The 21,556-nt window shown below is 35.7% G+C and overlaps 3 protein-coding genes across 3 annotated transcripts; 1 reads left to right on the plus strand and 2 right to left on the minus strand.

Moving 5' to 3' along the window:
* Positions 1 to 1,959: 1,959 nt before the first annotated feature.
* LOC131770717 (uncharacterized) lies at positions 1,960 to 7,969 on the minus strand. Its single transcript, XM_059086435.2, has 4 exons — positions 7,340 to 7,969; positions 5,280 to 5,403; positions 4,443 to 4,498; positions 1,960 to 3,357 (listed from the first exon to the last, which is right to left on the minus strand). The coding sequence occupies exons 1-4, from the start codon at positions 7,787 to 7,789 to the stop codon at positions 3,220 to 3,222; spliced, it is 768 nt and encodes a 255-aa protein (XP_058942418.1). The 5' UTR covers positions 7,790 to 7,969; the 3' UTR covers positions 1,960 to 3,219.
* A 38-nt stretch (positions 7,970 to 8,007) lies between these two features.
* Positions 8,008 to 17,196, plus strand: LOC131770715 (fasciculation and elongation protein zeta-2). The gene is made up of 8 exons (XM_059086430.2): positions 8,008 to 8,240; positions 8,327 to 8,444; positions 10,200 to 10,482; positions 11,134 to 11,369; positions 12,377 to 12,452; positions 13,478 to 13,543; positions 14,165 to 14,210; positions 15,036 to 17,196. The coding sequence occupies exons 1-7, from the start codon at positions 8,023 to 8,025 to the stop codon at positions 14,182 to 14,184; spliced, it is 1,017 nt and encodes a 338-aa protein (XP_058942413.2). The 5' UTR covers positions 8,008 to 8,022; the 3' UTR covers positions 14,185 to 14,210; positions 15,036 to 17,196.
* Positions 17,197 to 18,098: 902 nt separating this feature from the next.
* Positions 18,099 to 21,529, minus strand: LOC131770714 (protein NDRG3). Its single transcript, XM_059086428.2, has 3 exons — positions 20,955 to 21,529; positions 19,766 to 20,198; positions 18,099 to 19,372 (listed from the first exon to the last, which is right to left on the minus strand). The coding sequence occupies exons 1-3, from the start codon at positions 21,486 to 21,488 to the stop codon at positions 19,305 to 19,307; spliced, it is 1,035 nt and encodes a 344-aa protein (XP_058942411.1). The 5' UTR covers positions 21,489 to 21,529; the 3' UTR covers positions 18,099 to 19,304.
* Positions 21,530 to 21,556: the final 27 nt, after the last annotated feature.

Raw genomic sequence — 21,556 nt, forward strand, 5'->3', positions numbered from 1 at the left:
AATATCGGCTCATATTTGTGACCGCAGAGGAGGTTTTGCCGAAGCCATTTCTTTAGTGTGGTCTAACTGTGGCATTTCGCTGCTCCTGTGAACAGAGGTATGAACTGACCTGGTCTAAAACCTACTTCCATCGTTGCTTCTTTGAACACTTTCATGCTCAGTTTGTTTTCACCTGTTCACGCTTATTACGTTTTTTAATCTGACAACATATTGTGAATTTCGTACCGCCCACAGACGCTGATGGAAGCGACAATTAGTGACAGTTTGTTTTTGGAAAGCCTCCTTCTCCACTTTCCAGCGTCTTGTTGTGGATTCTAGGTAAAAACGAAAGATAAAAAGGCGAAAAAAGTGTGTTTTAAAACGAAAGCTTTAGCGCTCAGAAGGCCCCTAGTTTTGTTATCTAGACACAGTTGGAGTCCTAGAGACTTGAAAGACTGGCGCAGGATTTTCTATTTGAGTCAATATCTTTGCACACAAGATTTTCGATGTCTAGAGAGAATGCCTAATTTGTCCATCCTTTTCTTTTATTCAACGGTCTGAGAAATGGTTAAAATATATCAAAATGCATTTCATGTTTTGCACGTTTATGTTTCTCAGCAGCCTCCCACACGCAGCTTCAATTTTGATGAGCTCTCCTCCCTTTCCTTGCTCAAACTCTAATAATTGTTTTCTAGTTTGTTTTTAACCAAAGAAATTCTTACTGTGCACTGTTTCTGATATGCTGAGTACCAGTTCGAAAGAACAATTAGAATTAGCTTTTTAACCTGCAGAGCAGGTGTAGTTTTGGCAAACAATTGCACAGTAATCTCTTTGTGAGCATTATAGCTGCTATCTTTTATTTTAACAGCAGCTGAAGGCTGGGGAGAGAAATAAATTTGTACTAAGAGGTGGGTGATAGTCAAAGAGAAGGAATGGGGAAGGGGTGGGGCAAAGAATATTACATATTTGACCAGTCTTAAACAAGCTGCTTTAAGGGATGCTAATTAGAACATTTACAGTCTACCAAATGGTATATGAAGACAGTATTTTTATTCCTGAGTTATATTCTATCCTGGGGTAAGGAAAAAGGCAGAAAAGGGAACTGAGAGAATTATGAAGAGACGAAGAAAGAGAACACATATACATACATTCTACAACCTTTGCTCATACATGATGAAAATCAAAGCTTCAAGCTTGTGGGGTTGTATAAAAACGAAAAAACTGATGGAAACTGTTAAATATTCACAAACAAAAAGCTAAGTTCAAGGATTTTTTATGAATCATATCCTAACTTAGTAGAATTAAAAATTCTTAAGTCTGTGGGTCACTGTTTGATGGGTTTGAAAAACATAAGCAAAAACCCTCAAAGTATACCACCTTGTCCTGTTTTTCATAAGAGAACTGACATCTCTGCAGTCTAAACAAACCACAAGGGAATGGTAAGGGCCACAAGAGAGGATGGAAAGAGTGGGTACTGATGTTAGATGGATAAGAAATCAGGGTCTCAAGGAACCCTCAACAACCAAAAAGTTTGTCCGCAACTTTGAGTGAGAGGGGGGGAGGGTGGTTTAACCTGGAATGAGGTCTTACATGATTCAGCATAATACTACCACGAGATACAAGGAAAATGGACCAAAAGAATCTGGCCATTTATCAGCTGCCACTTTCAAACAAATGAAGAGCTATGTGGATGATAAATGCTGTTCACTATACCAGACCAAATAGTTACACATAGATTTGTCAATTAGTTTTACATGACACCCCAAGAAGACTACAGCATCCTCCTTCCTCCTAAAAGACTGTTAGGCAGGGGAGGTAAACATTGTTGGGGTATAGCTTTCATCTCTATGGTCTGAAATGGGTTAAAAATTTTAAGATCTTGTTCCCTGTGGAACCACAGTCTTGAGTTAGATTGAGTCACTTATGTCTCTTAAAAACAGTCTAAAAAAAGGGCAAAGAAAATGACTGTGATAAAACAAATACCCTCATCAAAAATCAGCTTTTTATTTTGACCAGAAGAAACCTCTGTTCTTATTACATTTGGTGCTGTGTTATATTTGGCATGAAAAAAAAATCATAATTTTCATGTTATTGGTATTAAAAGTAACTTTGTGACTCAGAACAACTGGCCTCTTATAATTCTCACCTGGAAAATAATAACTTTTTCACAGTTGCAAGAAATTATGCTCAAGAAAAAATGTTAGGGTTCCACATTTCAAGATGATTTTCATTATATCCCATTATTGAAGTCCAACATATTTCAGGGAGCTCTGGTAAAATGACAGTCCATCACAGCTATTCCCAACATCATATTCATTTACCACTAGAGTGAAAAGATCAACTCCCAATATCTGATAATTGTTAATTCTCTCCTCTGGCAGCAACAGATTTTCATATAAATTAGTTATGAGAATTTGGTGCTAGATAACTTCTACCTGATAAGTTACTTGTTTACTGGATAATGAACAGATATTATGGGGAGAAGTTACAAGTTAATCACTTCTGGGAGTTATGGTATTAAGAATTATTGAAACTACAAGAGGCATTTGTTATCAATTTTAAATTATAGGTTGATGAAGACAAATTTAACAGTCAAACTCAGGAAACAATAAACACCACGAATATGTGTGTCCATGAAGAAACCAATTAGATGTGAATAACCAAAACTTTAAGTCTATAACTCCTATGAGTGACTCACACAGAATTTCTCCTTACAATATCAATACAATATCAAGTATACAAGTGACAAGAATAAAAAAAAAACATATCAGTTAAGGGATTACTAGTTGATCCAACATCAAATTCTCCAAAAACATTGTAAGAATTTTATGGAAGACAGTAGGGAGAATTACTAATAAAATCTTGGGAGTGGAAGAGTTGAGCAAATAATGTAGTTATTTTGTAATTTCTAGATTTTTGCTGTTTCCCAATGTGATTGGTCACAACAAATAATGTTCCTAAAAATATTTAGAGTTCACTGTTCTCTGCATTGTACAAAAAGAGTTAATATTAAAACAAAAATAAATAAAATAATAGCATTTCATTGATGTTTATTTCAGTAGGAACATTTCACAAATTATTTCAACTGGAATCTTCCAAACTTACTGCCATTAATTTACTTTTTACATGGCTGTTAGCCTGACATTTTACTTACAAAACAGACAGACTTTCACTGAATACAAGATCCAAAACAAAAAAAGAAAAAAAAATTAGAACAGTAAAAAATTCAAAATATCTTCCTCATCTTAGCCACAACTTCAGTCTCAGTGCATCAACACCATTAAGATAATACCTAAACAACCTTTTGTCACGGACAAATCCCAGGTTCTCATAGAGTCGCAGAGCTGCTGTGTTGGTTACCTCTGTCTCAAGTACAACCTGAAGTAAAACAACATGTGAGCCAAATAAGGAATAGCACATGGGAATGTGTACATATGGAATTTTCCTTTGAGTGTTCAACATGATATCTCACAAGTTGAACACAAGAGGATAGATTCCACATCTACCATCAACCACATGGGAGGGGGGGTGTGGGCATTATTTTGTTTATTTGATAACCACCAAAGGTCTTTCCTAAGAAGAAAAGTAGACTTCATTAATGAATGAAGCTGGGTGAACACTTTGCTATTCATTCACCACCCTGACAGAGTGGCACAAAAGGTGAGTGGCAAGTCAGCAGCTGATTGGTGATATCACACAAGTAAAAAATTATTTATAGCACATAAGTTTTAGTGAAGTCTCATAAGAAAAATACCAAAGAGATTCTGGTAAAGGTGAATAAGAAAGGGCTAAGTTTAACCCTGTAAGCCCTAACATCAGTGTGCATATTCTCCATACTGTTCTCTATACATTTCCTAAGTTGCTGAAAGGGAGACTTTGTTTAACCAAGAGTTGGTGATCATTTAGTCTGTTCTTGTGACCCTAAGTGTTTGATTCAGAGGTTATATTGTATGGAGATATTAGAAGCTAATCACTCTGCAGGGTCTAGGGGTTAAATAAAGAAACCCAACAGGGTCAGGCAAGCATTTGTGATTGGTGCATCCAAACTTAGTTTAAATTTGTATCAGATTGGTCTGAAATGGGGTGATGATTCAGAATAATTTTAACCAATCATAGCATGTAATGCAGCCAAACCAATTGGAAGCATTTCAGATGTCACTTACATTTGGCACTAAGTCAACTTTCACAATAGTAGCTCAGTCTTTCAACTAACATACACAATTTTGAAAGGTTGGCCATGAGAGAAAGAGATGATTAGGAAGAAGTAAAGCAAAAAGCCAGTGTTTTGTTTACCAAAGCAATAAAATACAAGAACTCTGGCTAGTATTTATGAGAAGATTTCTTTATGGTGAATGCCCTGTCTATGACTTCCACCCTTTCCTGTTAGAGATCTTTGAAATTTCATAAAATAATCAAACAAAGATAGTTGAAGACTTAAGAAGAAATTAGAGTGCGATTCTTACTTCATCACAGCTATCTTCTTGCATTGCCTTGATTGCTCTTACCACAAGATTTGAACCTGAAATAATGGAAAGGCAGATAAAATATCCACTCCTACAAAACTGCTTTACTCTAATTAGAGTACAACTGAGTATAATTTTATTATCAAGCCAATGACATATTCAGAACTGATAGTTCCATGCAATATGAAAATTAGCAGGGTTGAATTCTTTTGTTAAGGGGGATGGTGGGTGGGTGTGAGTGGGGGTGGGGTTCCAAAGAAACTGTGGTGCTGTGCTGGTAGATAGGTGGGTAGGGGTATTACTAAATAATTTGGTTTCATCAGCTGCATTGATAATGTAAATTGGTCACTGTAAAAAGCCGAAGACAAAGGGCTGACACTTGAACTGTCAGCTTTGAAAACTCTTTACCATGGTTTATTTACATTGTTAACTCTGTTGATAAAACTAAATTATCTCTTAATTATTGTACTTTGGTACAAGCACAAAAGTAGGTTCCCACAGACAAAAATCCACACAAAAAATAATAAATACGCTATAAATGCAGTCAGGGTTTTTCTACCTTCAGTCCAATAAAACAATCCACATGCAGGTAAAGTGAACATTAAAATTAAAAACAGTTTTACCATCCTTTCACAATACAAGAGAGTGGATATATTTTAATGTTTACAGGTATCCAAAACATTACCCAAAGACACATCATTGGCACATCTCAGATGATGCTCTTCTGCTTGGGGTACTAGTAAATTGTCAACAAGTAGCTTTTTTGACATTTTTTCCATGCTTTACCTCTGAGAAACCATCAAAGTGGCTGAAAGGGAAGTTTACAAAACAGCTTACCTATTTTCTGCCGTCTATATTCCTTCTCAACAGCTAACATAGCAATGTACCCTCTTCGTACCATGTTCTTGTGCATGTCAAGCTTGCACACAATGGCACCAACGCAGTTGTCACCGTCCATTGCCTGCAACAAAAGATACATACAAAAAAATTGCAACTTCTATTTATAAAATGACTAATCAGAAAATGGAATCTTGTATATGGCAGAAAGACTAGTCATTGAAGCAAACTATGCAAAGTATAATAACCAGTCAGTTACATTAAAATCTATTGGAGCTGATGCCTTTCAGTACAAAAGTCTCAAAATGATGTGTCAACTGCACGCTACTAACATTATACAAAATGAACACTGGTGCAAACTTTTTAAAAATCAAATTATACAGATAGCATTATCCAAAAAGAATAATGGATCCAAAAATATTTATGTTAGACTAGATGCATGTGGTTAATTTAACTTTTTGAGAACAAAATTATCACAGTAATATGTTAGAAAATGTATATTGTCTAAAAATAAGAGTTTCACACAGTTAATATTTTGTAGTAAGCAATAATCCAAGGTAGGATGGTCTTGAAACTTTTTTCCATATAAAAAGTTATAAATAACTAGACATCAATTCATGTGAATAATGAAGGTTTTACAACAAGATGACACCCAGCAGCATGGAGTGCTTATATACTCTTGAGGTTGTTAGTTTGAAATAGTCAAGAGAAATTCCATGCCATTTTATCATTTTTTTCTCTATTAAATTATTGACGAATCAGGTTTACAGAATAAATTGGCAAGACATAAGCCCTGATGTGGACCTGCACTGACTACAAAACAGTCCATCACTGTAGTATTAACTTATGGATAAGTAAATAGAGCAATTTTCAATTAAGTGTTGAAAGTAATCAGGGATTGCATTTGTTTTCATTTACTCTGCTCTGTAATTGGTACAAGAAACTTGCACAACTCTCTCAATCAATCTGATGCAATACTAAAACCAATCACTACTAGTGTCCTGCCTTTTCTCAGGTGTTAGGCAGTTTGGTTGTTTTTTTATACTGAGTTTTCATTGGTTCTTAGAGGTATTTTCCTCTGATCCAATCAGCTTTTGCGATTACTTTGGTTTCTGATATTGACACTCAGTTGAAGAGTAATCTTCTCATTAATGGCAACAATAATAAAAAGGATAACTATAAAGAGAAGTTGCCAAATGAAAAAGTCGAAAGTTTTGAAATCTAGAGATTTCTCAGAGGGAGCTTTCCACACTTGGCACTTATTGGGGTAATGCAGATCATTAAGTGTAATAATAACAAATTATGATAAAAAAGCAAATACTGCTGTACAAAATAAGGTAAGATTTTGGCATCTGAAGCTTGGCTTAACAAACCTTGTCCAAACATTCACTTAAAAATGAAAACAATCTTGTTGTCAGAAAGAAGCTGAATGTAAACTGATACCCTTTTCCATGATTGGTTTTTACTTTAATTCCTTTTCAGAATATGCAGAGTGATTTGAAGCCATTTTTCTGGTTATTCCATATCTCTCTCAAAAAGCAAAGTGTATGTGGATGTTCAACTAACTGTAAAAATATTAATTTTTTTTGTATCAAGCCACTATAAACTGAACTGTTTTAAGTATGACCAAACTCATGCTTAAAACTTTATTACTTATGCTCTCAAAGGATTATTTCAATCAACTTTTGATACCTTTAAGCTCTCACACATTCAGAATATTATGATGGGGCCTCTTTGAGAACTGTTCACATGTGGATTGCAAAATAGATCAAGAATTCCTACACCATAACTTCTTAGGGATCATTTGTCTAGAGGTAACACAGGAAGATTGAGGGTGCATCCCTAGGGGAAAGTATCCCCTTGGGGGAAGTATTCCCCCTGGGCACACATGGTTGATATCCAGATTTATCGAGATATGGTTAAAATTTCTTCAATCAGCACAACCTTCTCACGGACAGCTAGCTTTCAAAATTTGATTTTCCATGTCTATTATAGAGCCTCGCCAGAAAAAAGAATTTGTACAGTATCTATTTAAAAGTGATGTAGCCTACTCAACTTACCAAAAAACAGAGGTTTGGCCAGTTATGTATGAAATAACGATATGTGTAGATTGAATACGGCTCCGAAAGGTCCTTTGTTATAAGAGCCATAATTGCCTCCATTTGAAGTTCAGACTCGTAACTAACATAAGTTAAATTTGTACTTTTTTCACAAGGATCTCCAGGTCCGGCATGTTCCGCGGAGTTCTTCTTCTCTGAAGTTGACGGGTCATATCCTATCGGATCACTATGACCAGAGGTTACATGATTTTCATTCGTTGATGTACTTGGGCATGATTGAGTGTGGATCATTAGGCCGTTGAGATCTGTAAATTTCTTTGCACTGCATAATTTCTGCGGCTGTTCAGGATTGTTAATTTCCTCTTTCCCATGTAGAGACGTCGAACACTCGCCGTTGAGAATGACGTCTCTATCTCCTTCCTTCTTACTCTCTGCAGCTGTGGACTCCATTGGGAGGAACTTAGGTAAAAATCAACTGTTAAAATTAGATGGAATACAGCTTTCCACCATAAATGTAAGCTTTTATTGGGAAATGTCACCACAGTGGGAAACGTGACCATTCGAGGGCAAGTTCCTCCAGAAGGAAAACCGCCGCCATATTGAACTGTCTCGTTTTGCAAAGACTAGTGGGAAATTGAAATTACCTAGAACCAGGCCTACTCGAACGTGTTTCGAAACACAACATGGCGGGCAGCGAAGACGGAGGACCCTCGGACGAAAATAGTGAATGGTCTGATTTTAGTCGCAACAACTCCGCGATTGACACTTTTGACAATGTCCACTTTGGAGCTAAATCTCAGGACCCTACCAGTGTCATTAATACCCTTTTCACGTGTTTTCCCTTGCCATCAGTTTTCCAGTCAGCTGACTTTTTTAACGGAGCGCCTTGCGCCAACGAAAGGTTTTCAAACATTACACCAAATTTTCAATAGATTTTCATTGTGCTTGGTGAAATTCTTAATTATCTTTGCGTCTTTTCGTTAGCAGAATTCTCGACCATGTAGATCCTGCATTGAAAACTTATGGCGAACCTTTGGTTTGGCGGGGATGTGAAACAGAACTGAAATTCTCCAAGGCGTTACATCTTCTACCGTGTGATGACAGAGTAAGAACATTTGTTTGAAATTTTTTATTTGTTCATTTTGATTTTACTACTGCTTTTAAATTGCTTTATGACTGGCTTATTTAGATGTTTTTCTCTCTGTCTTTGATGATACATTTTAGAGTACTATGTTTTGGTTATTTACTTTGGAACTCCAACAGAGCTGTTTTTTATACTGGAGACTGTACAAACGAACGTAATTGACCCCACACTGAATTGAATTCTCCTTTAGAATATTTAATTCTTAGTGAAAGTAGACTTGAATTACTCCTTGTTGTCGCTGTAAAGCTGTCACTGATTTAAAATCAAGCAGTTATAACTACAACAAACAAGAATTTTACAAAATTATTGAAGCAGAAAATCCCCAGATTACCCTCTCTTTTCAATGATTTAGTCTAGAGTGGTTTTTCAACTCTCACATTGACACCTTATAATTTGTCAGCAATCAAATAATGTGACTGTGGCTAAGAAATTTGAACATTTAAACATTTCTATAGATGCAAAAAAATTAGTTAGGGCATTGGAATTGCCTCAAGCAACCCTCACCTCTCCACCCACAGATGGCCCTGACATCACTCCACTTTTTCCTGTTATATTTGTGTTATATTCCTTATTGAGTACTATGGTGTGGTGGTTCAAGTCATTTGATTGTGACCTTGGACAGGAAACTTTTCTCCCACAGTAACTCTTCCCACTGAGGAGTGTATATGGGTACCAAAAAACTGTCAGGAAATTCTTGGGAGGTGGGGTTGGGGGCTCAGTGGATTGGGGACTCAATTTAGAAAAGAGTGGCAGTACTTTGAGTCACTTTAAACTCCGTAAACTGAGGTAAGCTGCGACCCCAGAATAGGCTTTCTGGTCTCAAAAGCTCACTTTATCCTTAATATTCTGAAAGTAAACCCTTAAATTCCCAAGATATGATTGTTAATTCTCCCTTCTAGCTACTATATATTTCCTTGTGAATCAGTTTTGAGAATTTGGTGTTAGATCAGGAAAACTTAAACCTAGTAAGTTTGAGTATTCTCAATACCTATTTGTTGAATGATTAACAAGTAGATTCCAAGTTGCCGTGCATCTGTTCAGTAATAGATCACAGATGACGTCAAAATGTGGTAGGAACAAAAAAGTGGCACATGAGGCAGCGCCTCGTGTGCCACTTTTTTGTTCCTACCACATTTTGACGTCATCTGTGATCTATTACTGAACAGACGCACGGCAACTTGGAATCTATTTGTTTTATATAATAAAGAATTTAAAAAAGTTTTAATGATGACGTCATCTATACGTCTGTCCTCCAATAGATCATAAGTGAAAACCAATCAAAACGCGTGCTTAACTGAGCCTATTATATGATATAGAAATATTATATGGATATTATATGGGAAGAAGTTACTTGTTAACCCTTTAACCCCTAAGAGTGACTAGCATCTAATTTCTCCTTACAATATCACCCCTAAATCATACATTAAGGTCAAGAGAATCAAGGAAATCATCACCAACCAATAGAAGCTCTTGATTGTTAAACAAATTCTCCTTGTCAGCACCTTAAGGAATGTATAAAGACCAGTATGGGGAATATGGATACTTATGTTCGGATGTAAAGGGTTCATCACTTCTAAGAGTGAAAGGATTAAAATAAACACAATTTTTATGCTCAAAGGGTGCAACTAGCATTTAATCAGGTATATAAACTTATACCTGATTTTAGGTAAGCTATTTATTTACCTGAAGTTAACATTGGTTTTTTTTCTCTTTTAGAATCATCTTCTACCTGGGCATCTTGAGGAGGACTCAAACTCTGTCCCAACAAGAACTTTTGACTTTCATAAATTTGCTGAGAAGTTCAACTCACAATTGTCTTGTCAGACATTAAATAGTGGTTCCAATGATCTTAAAGAGGATCGTGTTTTATCACATCAATCTGATCGACTCTCTAACAGTGATGATTCTAATAGTGAAAACGAGGATGAAATTTTCTTGGTCTTCAGAGGGAAGCCCAATAATCGGCAGTCAACTTTTGATGAGGGTCAGGCTGCAGCAGGTAAAGAAACAGACATGATAGAATGATCATCACTTATGATTATAATGTATCAATCAATTAGAAGCCTTAAACTATACCCCTCATCTCCCACAGGGAACCCCCCCTAAGCATTTTAACTTTTGACAATTGGTTCATTCAAGTTCCTGTCCCTGGTGTCAAAATAGTGTTCAAATGCCCTATGTAAGTGTCAGATTTGATGATCAACTTTTTTTTGAGAAGGAAAAGCTAGCAACTATAACTTTCTTGTAGACCTTTCCAATTTAAATTTTTCAATTTGATTTTTCCTTTGGAGTATATGCTTGTGATAGTGAACTCCATATTAACAGATAAAACACTTGTTGTGCTAGAAAGAATCACAAGTTCTGGTTCAAATACCCTATGCCATCCAGGCAAAATTCAAATTACCCATTGGGTGGAGATGGGTAGATGTTGAAGCTTCAAATTGATTTGTGCACAAAGAGATATCACTGATTACCTTGAACAAGTAATTACAGACCAAAATCTGGCTGGTGATCCCTTATTTCTCAGCTTGCAAATTTTGCTAGCAACCAGCACTGATTCCCTTATCAATTCAAAGCTTCAACATCCTCCCTTCACAAAATTATTTAAAAATTAAAGCAACAGCTTAATAATAGATGCATTTTTTTTCAGGGCTTTCTGAACTTTCAAATGGAGAACTTTTAGACTTAAAACAAGAGATGGCAGCTTATGTCAAGGAGTACTCTGATATACTTGTGGAAGAACTAACATTAAGAGAAGAATTAGATAGGGAAAAGGAAATAAAAAACAATTTCATATCAACATTATTAGCTGTTCAGTCCAAAATAAGAGAATCACAGACTGGTCAAGGAAAAGGAAAGAAGGGCTCTTCTGCTTATTCAGGGAAAGTAAGTGAGAGTTGATCAAAAGAGCAATATTATTGTTTGTCTCAGGATGTAGTCACTTTGGACGTGGATCACAACATTTTGAATTCATACTGCAAATCTTCTTTAGGTGATGAATTTGATTTCTTACGTGTCACTGATATGCTGTTCTACTCAGCTGTGATTGGATGGAATTTCATGCCTGTGATTGGTGCAAAGGGCAATTCACATAAGACTTCACCCTAACAACATTGACAGGAACAGTGGAATACAAATCCCAGAAGCCTGAATGCTGACAATCAAGAAACACAACAGCAGGAGAGTCACATGGCAGGTGTCCACAGAGGGAACCTGATCCAAAAAATTGCACCAATCACAGTTGTGAAATGTCATCCAATAACTGCTGAGCATGACAGCATCAAGGTAATGTGTACTCAATAGACCTCACTGCCTGAAGAAGACTGGCAGTGTACAGTTGAAACATTGCGAACCACATCTAAAGGTGACCACATCGTGAGACAAATGAATATGTTTCTCTTTTGAAAGTGTTATTTATCACATAGACAGACCACAACCTATTTTACAACATAAATTAATTGTTGTCTAGATCAAGACAGGGTTCTCAATAAGTCATGGCATAGACGTGTAGCTGCATGGAGTAGATGGCTGACAATGTGAGAGCTCTTTTATGGGAGCCTGGGTATACTCTGCCACAAGATATTATTTTTAAGATACAGAGGCCTATGAAATGCCATCTTATGCATTCTATTGGAGGTGTATGCAAAGCAATATAGTGGTTGGTTGGCTTGGTAAACTTGTGCCTGGTATTTTCAGAGGTTGGAAGAGTGTTCAACTTCTGCACCAATGAAATGGTGAGTGGAGTAAATACTAACTCAAAAGGTGGCAAGTAAGCTAAGCTAATTGAGCAAATGTCCTTCCTATCAGTGCATTGGTGAAATCCCTGCACTGACTTGGTTTTAACTGTGCATAAATTACATTTACATTCAGTCTTAACTATCTGTATCCTTCAGTATTTAACTACAGTGATTCCTTATGATGATTGTGATGGAGGTCCAAGCAATAAAGTACTACTGCAACTGATTGAGAGTAAGTCCTCACACTAAAATACTGCCATTGTGACTATTGTAGTTGTCTCTCATAAACTAATGTTTTTCTAGAATACCAGACTCACACGAGGTAACTATTCCAGGTTTTGCCTTCACAATAAAACCCTTAAGAGTGACTGGCTTCTAATTTCTCATTACGGGGGAGTTATTAAATGTGCATTCAAGTTTGGTGTAAACGTGTACTATTTAGCTACATGTGTTAGGAGTGAATTGGTTGAGATTTTTAACATTCTTTAGCCAAATGCTTAACCCTTTAACTCCCACAAGTGATTGACATGTAACTTCTCCCTATAAAATCCATTCATCATCTAACAAAGAGGTAACAAGAATACTTAAACTTATCAGGTAGAGGTTGTTTTCTTGATTTAACGCCAAATTCTTTTAATTATTTAAAAGGAAATGTGTAGCAGCTAGAGGGGAGAATTAACAATCAGATCTTGGGAGTGAAAAGGTTAACAACCATAGTATGCAAGTTAGTGCCAGTTCATATTTTTCATGAGGGGACTGACCTATTTAGGCCCTAGCAAATTAGAACTACATCATTTGTTCTATAAAAGGCTGAAGACAACTCAGGTAGCAGCCAATTTTAACTGATAGGTGAAAAGGATAATTTCTGTCAGGTTGCCAAAAGGTTTCTTCAAACCTTACAGGTAAGGAATCAGAAGGGGGAGAAGCCATTTCTCATCTTCAGAAAGCTTTCTTTAAGCAGCATCATGATCGTTATATTAATAGTAACAATGATAATGTTCCCTGAAGAAAGCTTTTTGGCTTTTGTGAAGACTCGTGCTGTTTCACATTTCCTTGTAAATTAGTTACAAGAGTTTGATGTTAGAACAAGATAACAATTTCTACCTGATAAGTTGAATATTCTCATTACCTGTTTGCTGCATAATGTTTGGATATTACAGACGGGAAGAGTTACATGTTAATCACTTCTCAGAGTGTAAGGGTTTGGACAATCTTAGTATTGTTTGAATTGATAATGATCAAGATATCATCTTTCAGTTATGGAGGCCCTCATTTCAGACAGCCCAACAGTTCCTGGTTTGTTAACTGAATATATATTAAAAGGTATCACTAAGTGTGAAAAGACATTTTAACTGACATTGTGTGTCTAGGCTTATCCCAAAAAAGTTTTGCATTACTGGTGGACCATTAAGTGATGTGTGAAAATTTAAATTCTCATGTGCTTACTAGGGTTTGGAGATGAGTTAAAATGCATTAATTTTCCACATTACACCTTTACCCCTCAGAGTGAGAGATTTACTAATCTGTCCTTGTAGGATCAAATTTGAATACAATTTTTACCAAACAGAAAGGTGATGAGAAGAAAAAAATACCATGCAGAGGATCTTGTTGATTCAATGCCAAATTCTCTACATTCAAACTGTAAAAAAATGCATGATGCTCAAAAAAGGGGTTATTGGGTTGTTGGGAGTATAAGCCAGAGGATAAACTTTTCCTTTTCCAGCTGTTTTTTTTTCTAAATCTGGCGGTAATATTCCTTTGGATTAATGATCATGAGAATCAAGGAATGATCACCAATTAAAGAGGCTCTTGATTGTCAAACAAATTCTCCTTGTCAGCACTTAAGGAAATGTATAAAGAACAGTATGAAGACTATGCATACTGATATTAGGGTGTAATGGGTAAATTATTGAGGTTGATTGTAAAATTGTTTTGTCCCATTAGTGCTGTGTGCTGAAGACTAGTCTTTGCTGCTCCTCAGACTTCAAATGTGAGTGTTCTCAAGGTGTCTTAATTGAGTTTTTCTGTTTCATAGATTAGATTACAGATTATCAGTTGACCAATTTTAGAAGTCATTATTTTTTATAATTGATTTAGTTTTTTTATGATACTTTTTTTATATTCTGATCACCAATTGATATCAGCAATCTTTCAGACTTGCTGATTGATTTCTGTTTTTAAGTTTTATGGTATATTGTATTAATTTATAATTTTATATACATGAAATAAGTTTCAGAGATGTAAGCTGCAAGACACTAGTAACCATGATCCCACATATTGTGCTTTATTATTCCACTGTTATGCCATTTTAGAATATTTGGGTGATGGAATGCACAAAATATCCTAATGTAGTACACTGTAGAACAGAGCAAAAATAGGGATGGAAAGTGGAAAAACAAAGTGGCCTCAGTGAACCATCCAAACTTTGATTTGTTTTCTGTTTTCAAGGCCTTCTTTTTGACCAACAAACTTTTAACTGCATGAGCCTTTTTTATGTTAGGACCTAGGCCCGAAGTGGTCAACACAATGCTCACATAATGCAGTGGGATGGATTTTGAATTTATTGGAGGCCAAAATACTAGAAAATGAAATAGTGAAGTTATAAATCCCATATTTAATGGTTTAACATATAGTGTCTGTGGGAATTTTCTTAATGCTCATATTTTTTCTGTAAATTACATATTTTTTGCTAATGTAAAAACTGTGCAATTCACAAAATATTTGCATATATTATGTGTTAAACCATCAAGTATAATGAATATATTATGCTTTCTTTAATCCTAAAGACATTCTTGATTTCATTTCTTGATTTCAGTTCTTGGACAGTTTATGACAGAAAGAAACATTTCATTATGCTTCTATATGTCATGTCCCGTCGCAGCACCATCAGCACAAAGATTTCATTGGCCTTGGCTGTTACATGCACACATAACTGATGAATGAATGAATGGTGGGAAAAAATTTGTGTTCAGATTATACACTACACAGAGAATAATGAAATTGGTAAAAGAGGCTTCTTAGACTATTGCTCAAGTTGTGTCATATTGAATGGGTGACTCCAAAACACAAATGAATATTTCTAATTATGGGGGCAAGTCAGTAAAACTGACTTAGCACAACTCATACAGTTTCAGATGAAATGAGTTTACCCAAATACATTATAAATATAAAGAAAAATAATTATTCAATAGTATATCTAGCAGTTTTAAAAGTGGCTGCTTCAGATGTTCAGGGAACCAACTACTATATGTGATCAAAGTAAAAAAAGGACAATTAAGATGTTTGCAGTGCCATACAGTGGGGCTCTTGACTTTTTAACTCCCAGCATTTAACTCTTAAGTCTCCCTTCTATCTGCTATTAATATTTCTTATTGTAAATTAGTAAGGAGAATTTTGTGTTGCATCACTGTAACGTCATTTAACTGATAAGTTTGTCTGTTTGCTGAATTCTGAATTAGTGTTGTAAGTAGTTTAAGGGTAGAAGGGGAATAAGATGCCTGTGTTGTCGTCTGAAAGTCAAAATCTTAGATGGCACTGTGTCAATAATTTGTTGCTGATGGTTTAAGTGTAGTCCAAGATTCAAACATTAGTTACTTCACTTGCTTCTAAAACTCATGTTCTGAAATTATCATTTGATCTATTGTGTATGAATATGGAATTAAGTTGTTAGTAGTAACTGTGGCTACTGTTGGAGAGGAAGTGACCCTCTGTGTAAGAGATAAATGTTTCCAAAAGGAAAATAAGAGAGCAAGTAGATTTTAGCGGTTGTTATAATATCTTGATTACGACTTATTGAATTTATTGCATTGCACTGACTGAAGAACTGGTGGGTTTTCATTGCTTGCATTAAATATCCATTAAGTTGAAAATGTTTGTTGAACTTGTAAAAGATGGCTTATTTATTTTGTAATATGTTAAAATGTTTTCTTAATATATTTTTTTATTTAGTCTATTTTTTAAGCAATTCTAGGCATATATATATTTAAAGACTTTTGAAGAAGCATTGATGATGCACATTGCTTGAAGTTAAGTCTAAGAAGGAGTTATGTCTAACAAGGAGAGAAATTGAAGGTACACACTGCATGCAAAACCAACAAATATTTAAAATAGACTAAGTCACATTATTTTAGGCAAGTTCAAAGCTGACTGGTGTAGCACAGGCTGGCAAGGTTAGAGGATTTTAACCAGCATTTTTGAAATTTACTTCATCTGCCAGATGTGACATACTTTGGTTTTGTTAAAGGTTACATTAGTTTGGAAATGTGCCAACCAGTGTCTGAATTCTATTCACCTTCAGAGAAAAATAATGAAAACAAATTAAACCTTCTAAAATACTGTGACCCAGCCCCTTTGGCATGGAAACACCTATAAGAAAAGGTATGTCTCCTCTATTAACATGGCTGGATACATTTTCCCAAAGCTCTGACAACAATAAAGTTTACAACACTCTTTTTTGAATTGGCTTGAGTAAATTGGTTGAAATTGATTCAACAGTGAGGCCTTACCCAGAAAAAGAAAATCCTAGCTTACTATCATTATTTTGCTGAACTGTCACTCAGCTTTTGAAAACTCTTTACAGAGGATTTTTCAAGATGATCCCCAAATGACAGTTGAATATCAATGTTGATTGTCATGCCAGGTCCACCTATTTCAAATGTCTGTCATAAGGTCAATACATGTGAAAATTGTTTAACTGCAAAGAGGGAGAGTTGGTATCCGAGAACTCCAATTGTAGCCAGTCAGAGCTAAGGAAAACTGTATTCAGCTACTTTGAAGATTGCTATAGGCAGCACTGTAATAGGTCTGCAATATGTAATCCCAAATCTCCCTTCCCCTAGGTACTCAATTGACAGTTTGTTATTTTTACATTCACATGTGACTGATTCACAGTCAGCATGTGTTATTTCATTATTGTTTTATAAATTTCAAATCAGAGATATATTGTACATACAAATAATAATATATGAAAATAAAGCCGACAGTTTATAAATCTTGGTGTTAGTTTATACTGAATTTGTGTGAACTTGTTTGAAATTAACTTGACAAATAGATTCCATGTTGCGGAGGGTCTGTTTAGTTATGGATCACAGCAGATGATGTCAAGATGTGGTAAGAACAAAATAATGGCATATGAGGCATAGCCAAGTGTCACTGAACAGACCAGTGGCCACAATGAATCAATTTGCTTTATATCAGAAAGAAAGTACAGTTTTTGTAACAGTGACTCCATTTATGCATCTGTCATCCAGTAGATCATAGATTTGAATCCACTGAAATGATTGTATAGTACAGCTTCTTATATCATAATTGTTTATGTGATGGAATCTGGATAAAAAAGGTTTTGGAATGAACCTTGGCCGCCATCATTTAAAGAGGGGGGGAAGTGTAGTCTCCCAGAAATCTATGCATTTTCATTTCTATCACCAAGCTACATTACCCACAGGTCTTCTAGCCTGCAGGCAGTGCATTTCTCTACCCAAAGGGAATATTTTCACATGGTCCATAAGTCATTGCTAGATTCTTTGTGGACTACTCCCAGGAAAATGCACCTGAAGGCCTCATACTTTCCCATGCCCAAAGTAATGCTTGTGCTGAAATACTACTAATGAGGGCCTGCTCGAAAGCTACAGCTGTCCAAGGGCAAACCAAAAACACCAACTTTTTGCCATATGTATAAAGTTATTGAAAATTATAATTGTCATTGTCAATTTATCATCATCACAAGTAATGTGTGGCAAACAGTTCAAATAGTGATTGGTTAATGGGTGAATTTAAATTTTGAGTTACAAACATGAATACCCTTCAATTGCATGAAGTAACAGCCCTGCTACCATTTAACTCTCTCTTGAGTATACAAAAGAAAGAGACAGACCACAGGTTCAGTTTAATTAGCATTTTAATTAGATGGCTGTTCTGAGAAAAAAATGATTGAGATTCCCTCTTTTGAAACTCTTAATATTTAGTAATATCTAGTCAGGATTGGTGGGATCTGAGAGCAAGTGGCTTTAGTTCATTCACAATACTATTACTGAATTTAGGTAATACTGAACAAGGAAGATATCATTTATTTCCTGATTGTGTAACTTAACATAATTGATGAAATTGATAATCAAAGAAATCAATATCACTCAATATCAATTGGGATATCAAAGGAGGAAATAATTAGTTATCATAACTTGTTTTAATGTAAATGGTTGTTTTGGTGTTGAGCTGACTCCTACTTTAACCCTCAAACTCCCAATATCTGATTGTTAATTCTCCCCTCAAGCTGCTCAACATTTCCTTGTAAATTAGTCAGAAGAATTTGGTGCTGATCAAAATAACAAATTGTAACTGATAAATTTGAGTCTTAGAGGACCACAATAAGAACTATTGGTTCTACCAGTAATTGTGTTATCCAATAAAGTCATTATTATTATCATTATTATTATTATTATTATTATTACTTATTTGCTGGATGATGTATGGACATTATTGGGAGAAGTTACATGTTAACTGGAAGTTAAAGGGTTAACAATGAAAACTGCTTTTGAAAGCAATCAGTATCATAAAGCTGCATGGGTCCCAAAATACAATTTAATTTATGTCAAGTGTGATTATAAAGAGTGGATGTTTGGGTAACACAGTGACAAAATTATTGAGGTGACTAAAAATAGTTTTTACACACAATACATTTTAGAAAAAAATTCCATGATAAAGATGGCCACATAATAATACAAATCATTACATCCTGTTGCATTCTTTATCATGCTTATTAATAATTTATCCTCATCTCTTTACATAAGAATGCTACAACTTATTTATTCAGCAAGTTGTAATTAATTTAGCAACCCTGATAAGAAGGACTCTAACATCTCTGTTTGAAGTTTGAACAGCAGTCTCTGATTTGTGGTTACACTTTACTGGTCTGTCAATTAATATGAATTATTTGTCACTAATTTAATTTGTTTTTTCTCATGTGCTCATAACAACTTGTGATCAGAAGTCTTACTTCTACTTTGACAGATAGTGAAGCTTGTGAAGACTGTGTCACCACCGAGGTGTGGGTGAATTGTGCAATGGATGCAGTCTGCTTAGTTTGACTTCAACACACGCTTGGTTCCCTTGTAGCTGGTGGTGTGACTTTGGGGGGATTTGTATGAAGGCGAGTCACTGGAAACAAACATCAACAAAAAATTCAAAACAACTGATTAAATACATACACAAATAATGGATTGAAGCAGTGAGATAGATAGAAAGTAACTTAAGGTTGTTTTGTCATGTATGGTCATTAAAAGATTTTTCGGTAAATGTGAATAAATCAAGAAACAAAAAATTGCCACACAAAAAGAACAGTTCTCTGCTAATAGGTAAATTATTCTTGGTTTTGAACAATTGCACTGTACACTAAACATATTGTACATTACAAAAATCAACCATCAACATTGGATCTGAAAACTCTTTCTCAAGAGAAATGCAAGTGGTACTTCCAGGTAACAGTCATCATTTTACCTAAACACATTTTCACAGTTAGTGCCTGAGTGGCAGGTCATCATATACACTTACAATAGCCAAGGCCCTGAAGAAACAAGATCAGTGACGTAGCAACTTTATGTGGCTGTTCCTCCAGAGGCATACCACCACTGTCAGACACTTTAAAGTAGTTGGAATTTGAGGGATCCAACCTTGAATTGGTGTCAATGACATCATCTTGGTGGGGAGAGTTAGCTCCTGTTATCAGTAGACATGCACACTTCAATGACTGCACTTTTTTGCCGCTAGTGGGGTTCGGCCGCTGAATCTGAAGATCTGTGCGATGGAGGTAGGAGTTGATGAATAGAGAGAGATTGCGAGGAGACAGGACTGAATGGAGACTCTGTTTAAAGGCATGTACCAGATCCATATTTTCATCCTTTGTCTTTTTACCAAAGTGGTGCCAAAGAAGGTAGTCTTCCACAAAAGTTGTCAGACCCTTTTTCTGTAGCTGTTTGACACACAACTACAAAAAAAAAAATTGGCATCAAGTTTAATGTCAAATCACAAAAGTTTTGTTTTCAAACTTAAAATTTTGATTCATTTTAATATTGAATATGTTATCAATATACCATAATACCACAACCTGTAGTAATCGATAAAACATCAAAGCTTTTAATTGCACACTGAACAGAATGTCAAATTTCCATCTCTTCTCAAGTCAAGTCACCGATCCCACTAGAGAATGGGGATGAACAATAAGTTCACTATCCTGAAAAATGGTTAGGAATTGGGTATGGGATATCCTTTCGTTCAATTTTATAAAGTTCCCCCTAGCTATTATAACTACTTTAAATTAGGTAGTGCTCAGAGCATGAGGAACTCAACTGTCTGTTTGAAAAACATACATGCATGTGTGTACCTCACTCATACAAATTTTGGATGTATCCCATTACAGAGATCCACCCTCATCAATCTCACAATTTCCACGTATTTTGTGAAGCCCTCTAATACGTCTCACCGGTATGCTAACAAAAATGATTTTTAAAAAATCTTTTTCGCACACACCTCCGCCCCACTTCACCAGAAAACAACACCAAAGCACAAATCATTTTTGAACGTGTAAAAATAAGTAACGAATATATTTTGTTTTAGTATAAAACGCGCAATTTAATAAATAATTAAAACCCTGTTCCAAGTTAACAGAAGCATAGTTTAAATGCCCCCCTTGCACACTTGCAAAATAAGCTACTTTTAAAATTTCATTTATAAAATAGCATACCTTTTGATATCCCCAATCGATCCAGCCGCCATTAGAGGCCACAAGCTCTACCAGTACCAGTGCTTCAACTTTCGTATGGTTCCACAGCGCATATCGACTGAGGATATTGGCTCCTGCACCCACTCCGAAGCCAATAAAGCGTTTGATGCCGAAATGACTCACAATTTCTCCTACCATGTCCGATAACTCGTCCATCGTTGGGTATGAATATTCCTCTGGCAGTTCCTCGCTATCCTCCTCCTGGCCTGGCGCATCGATGTGGTAGATGCAGAAATTATCGAGAAGTGGACGAGTCTCGTTGAAGTTGAAGAAACCCAAAAAAGCTGATGTATGATTTTGTCCAATATCGTGAAAAGTGACAATCGCAGTCTTTCCCTCTTTACCTTGTCGAGTTACACGCACTTTCCCTCTGGAACAAGGCACATCGTGTTCGGATAGAAGCGAAATAAACGCTCCATGATCATCGAACACTTTGGCTTCAGATTCGTGGATATCTATGGAAGTGAGACTTACAAGTGGTTGTGAATCCATCATGCTCGTCCTTGTTCGTGTTTTGGCCAAGTCGTGATTGCAAAGATGCATGGGATTGTTCCAATATCGAT

Source organism: Pocillopora verrucosa, chromosome 7, assembly GCF_036669915.1.
Source record: "Pocillopora verrucosa isolate sample1 chromosome 7, ASM3666991v2, whole genome shotgun sequence".
Classification (NCBI taxonomy): Eukaryota; Metazoa; Cnidaria; class Anthozoa; order Scleractinia; family Pocilloporidae; genus Pocillopora; species Pocillopora verrucosa.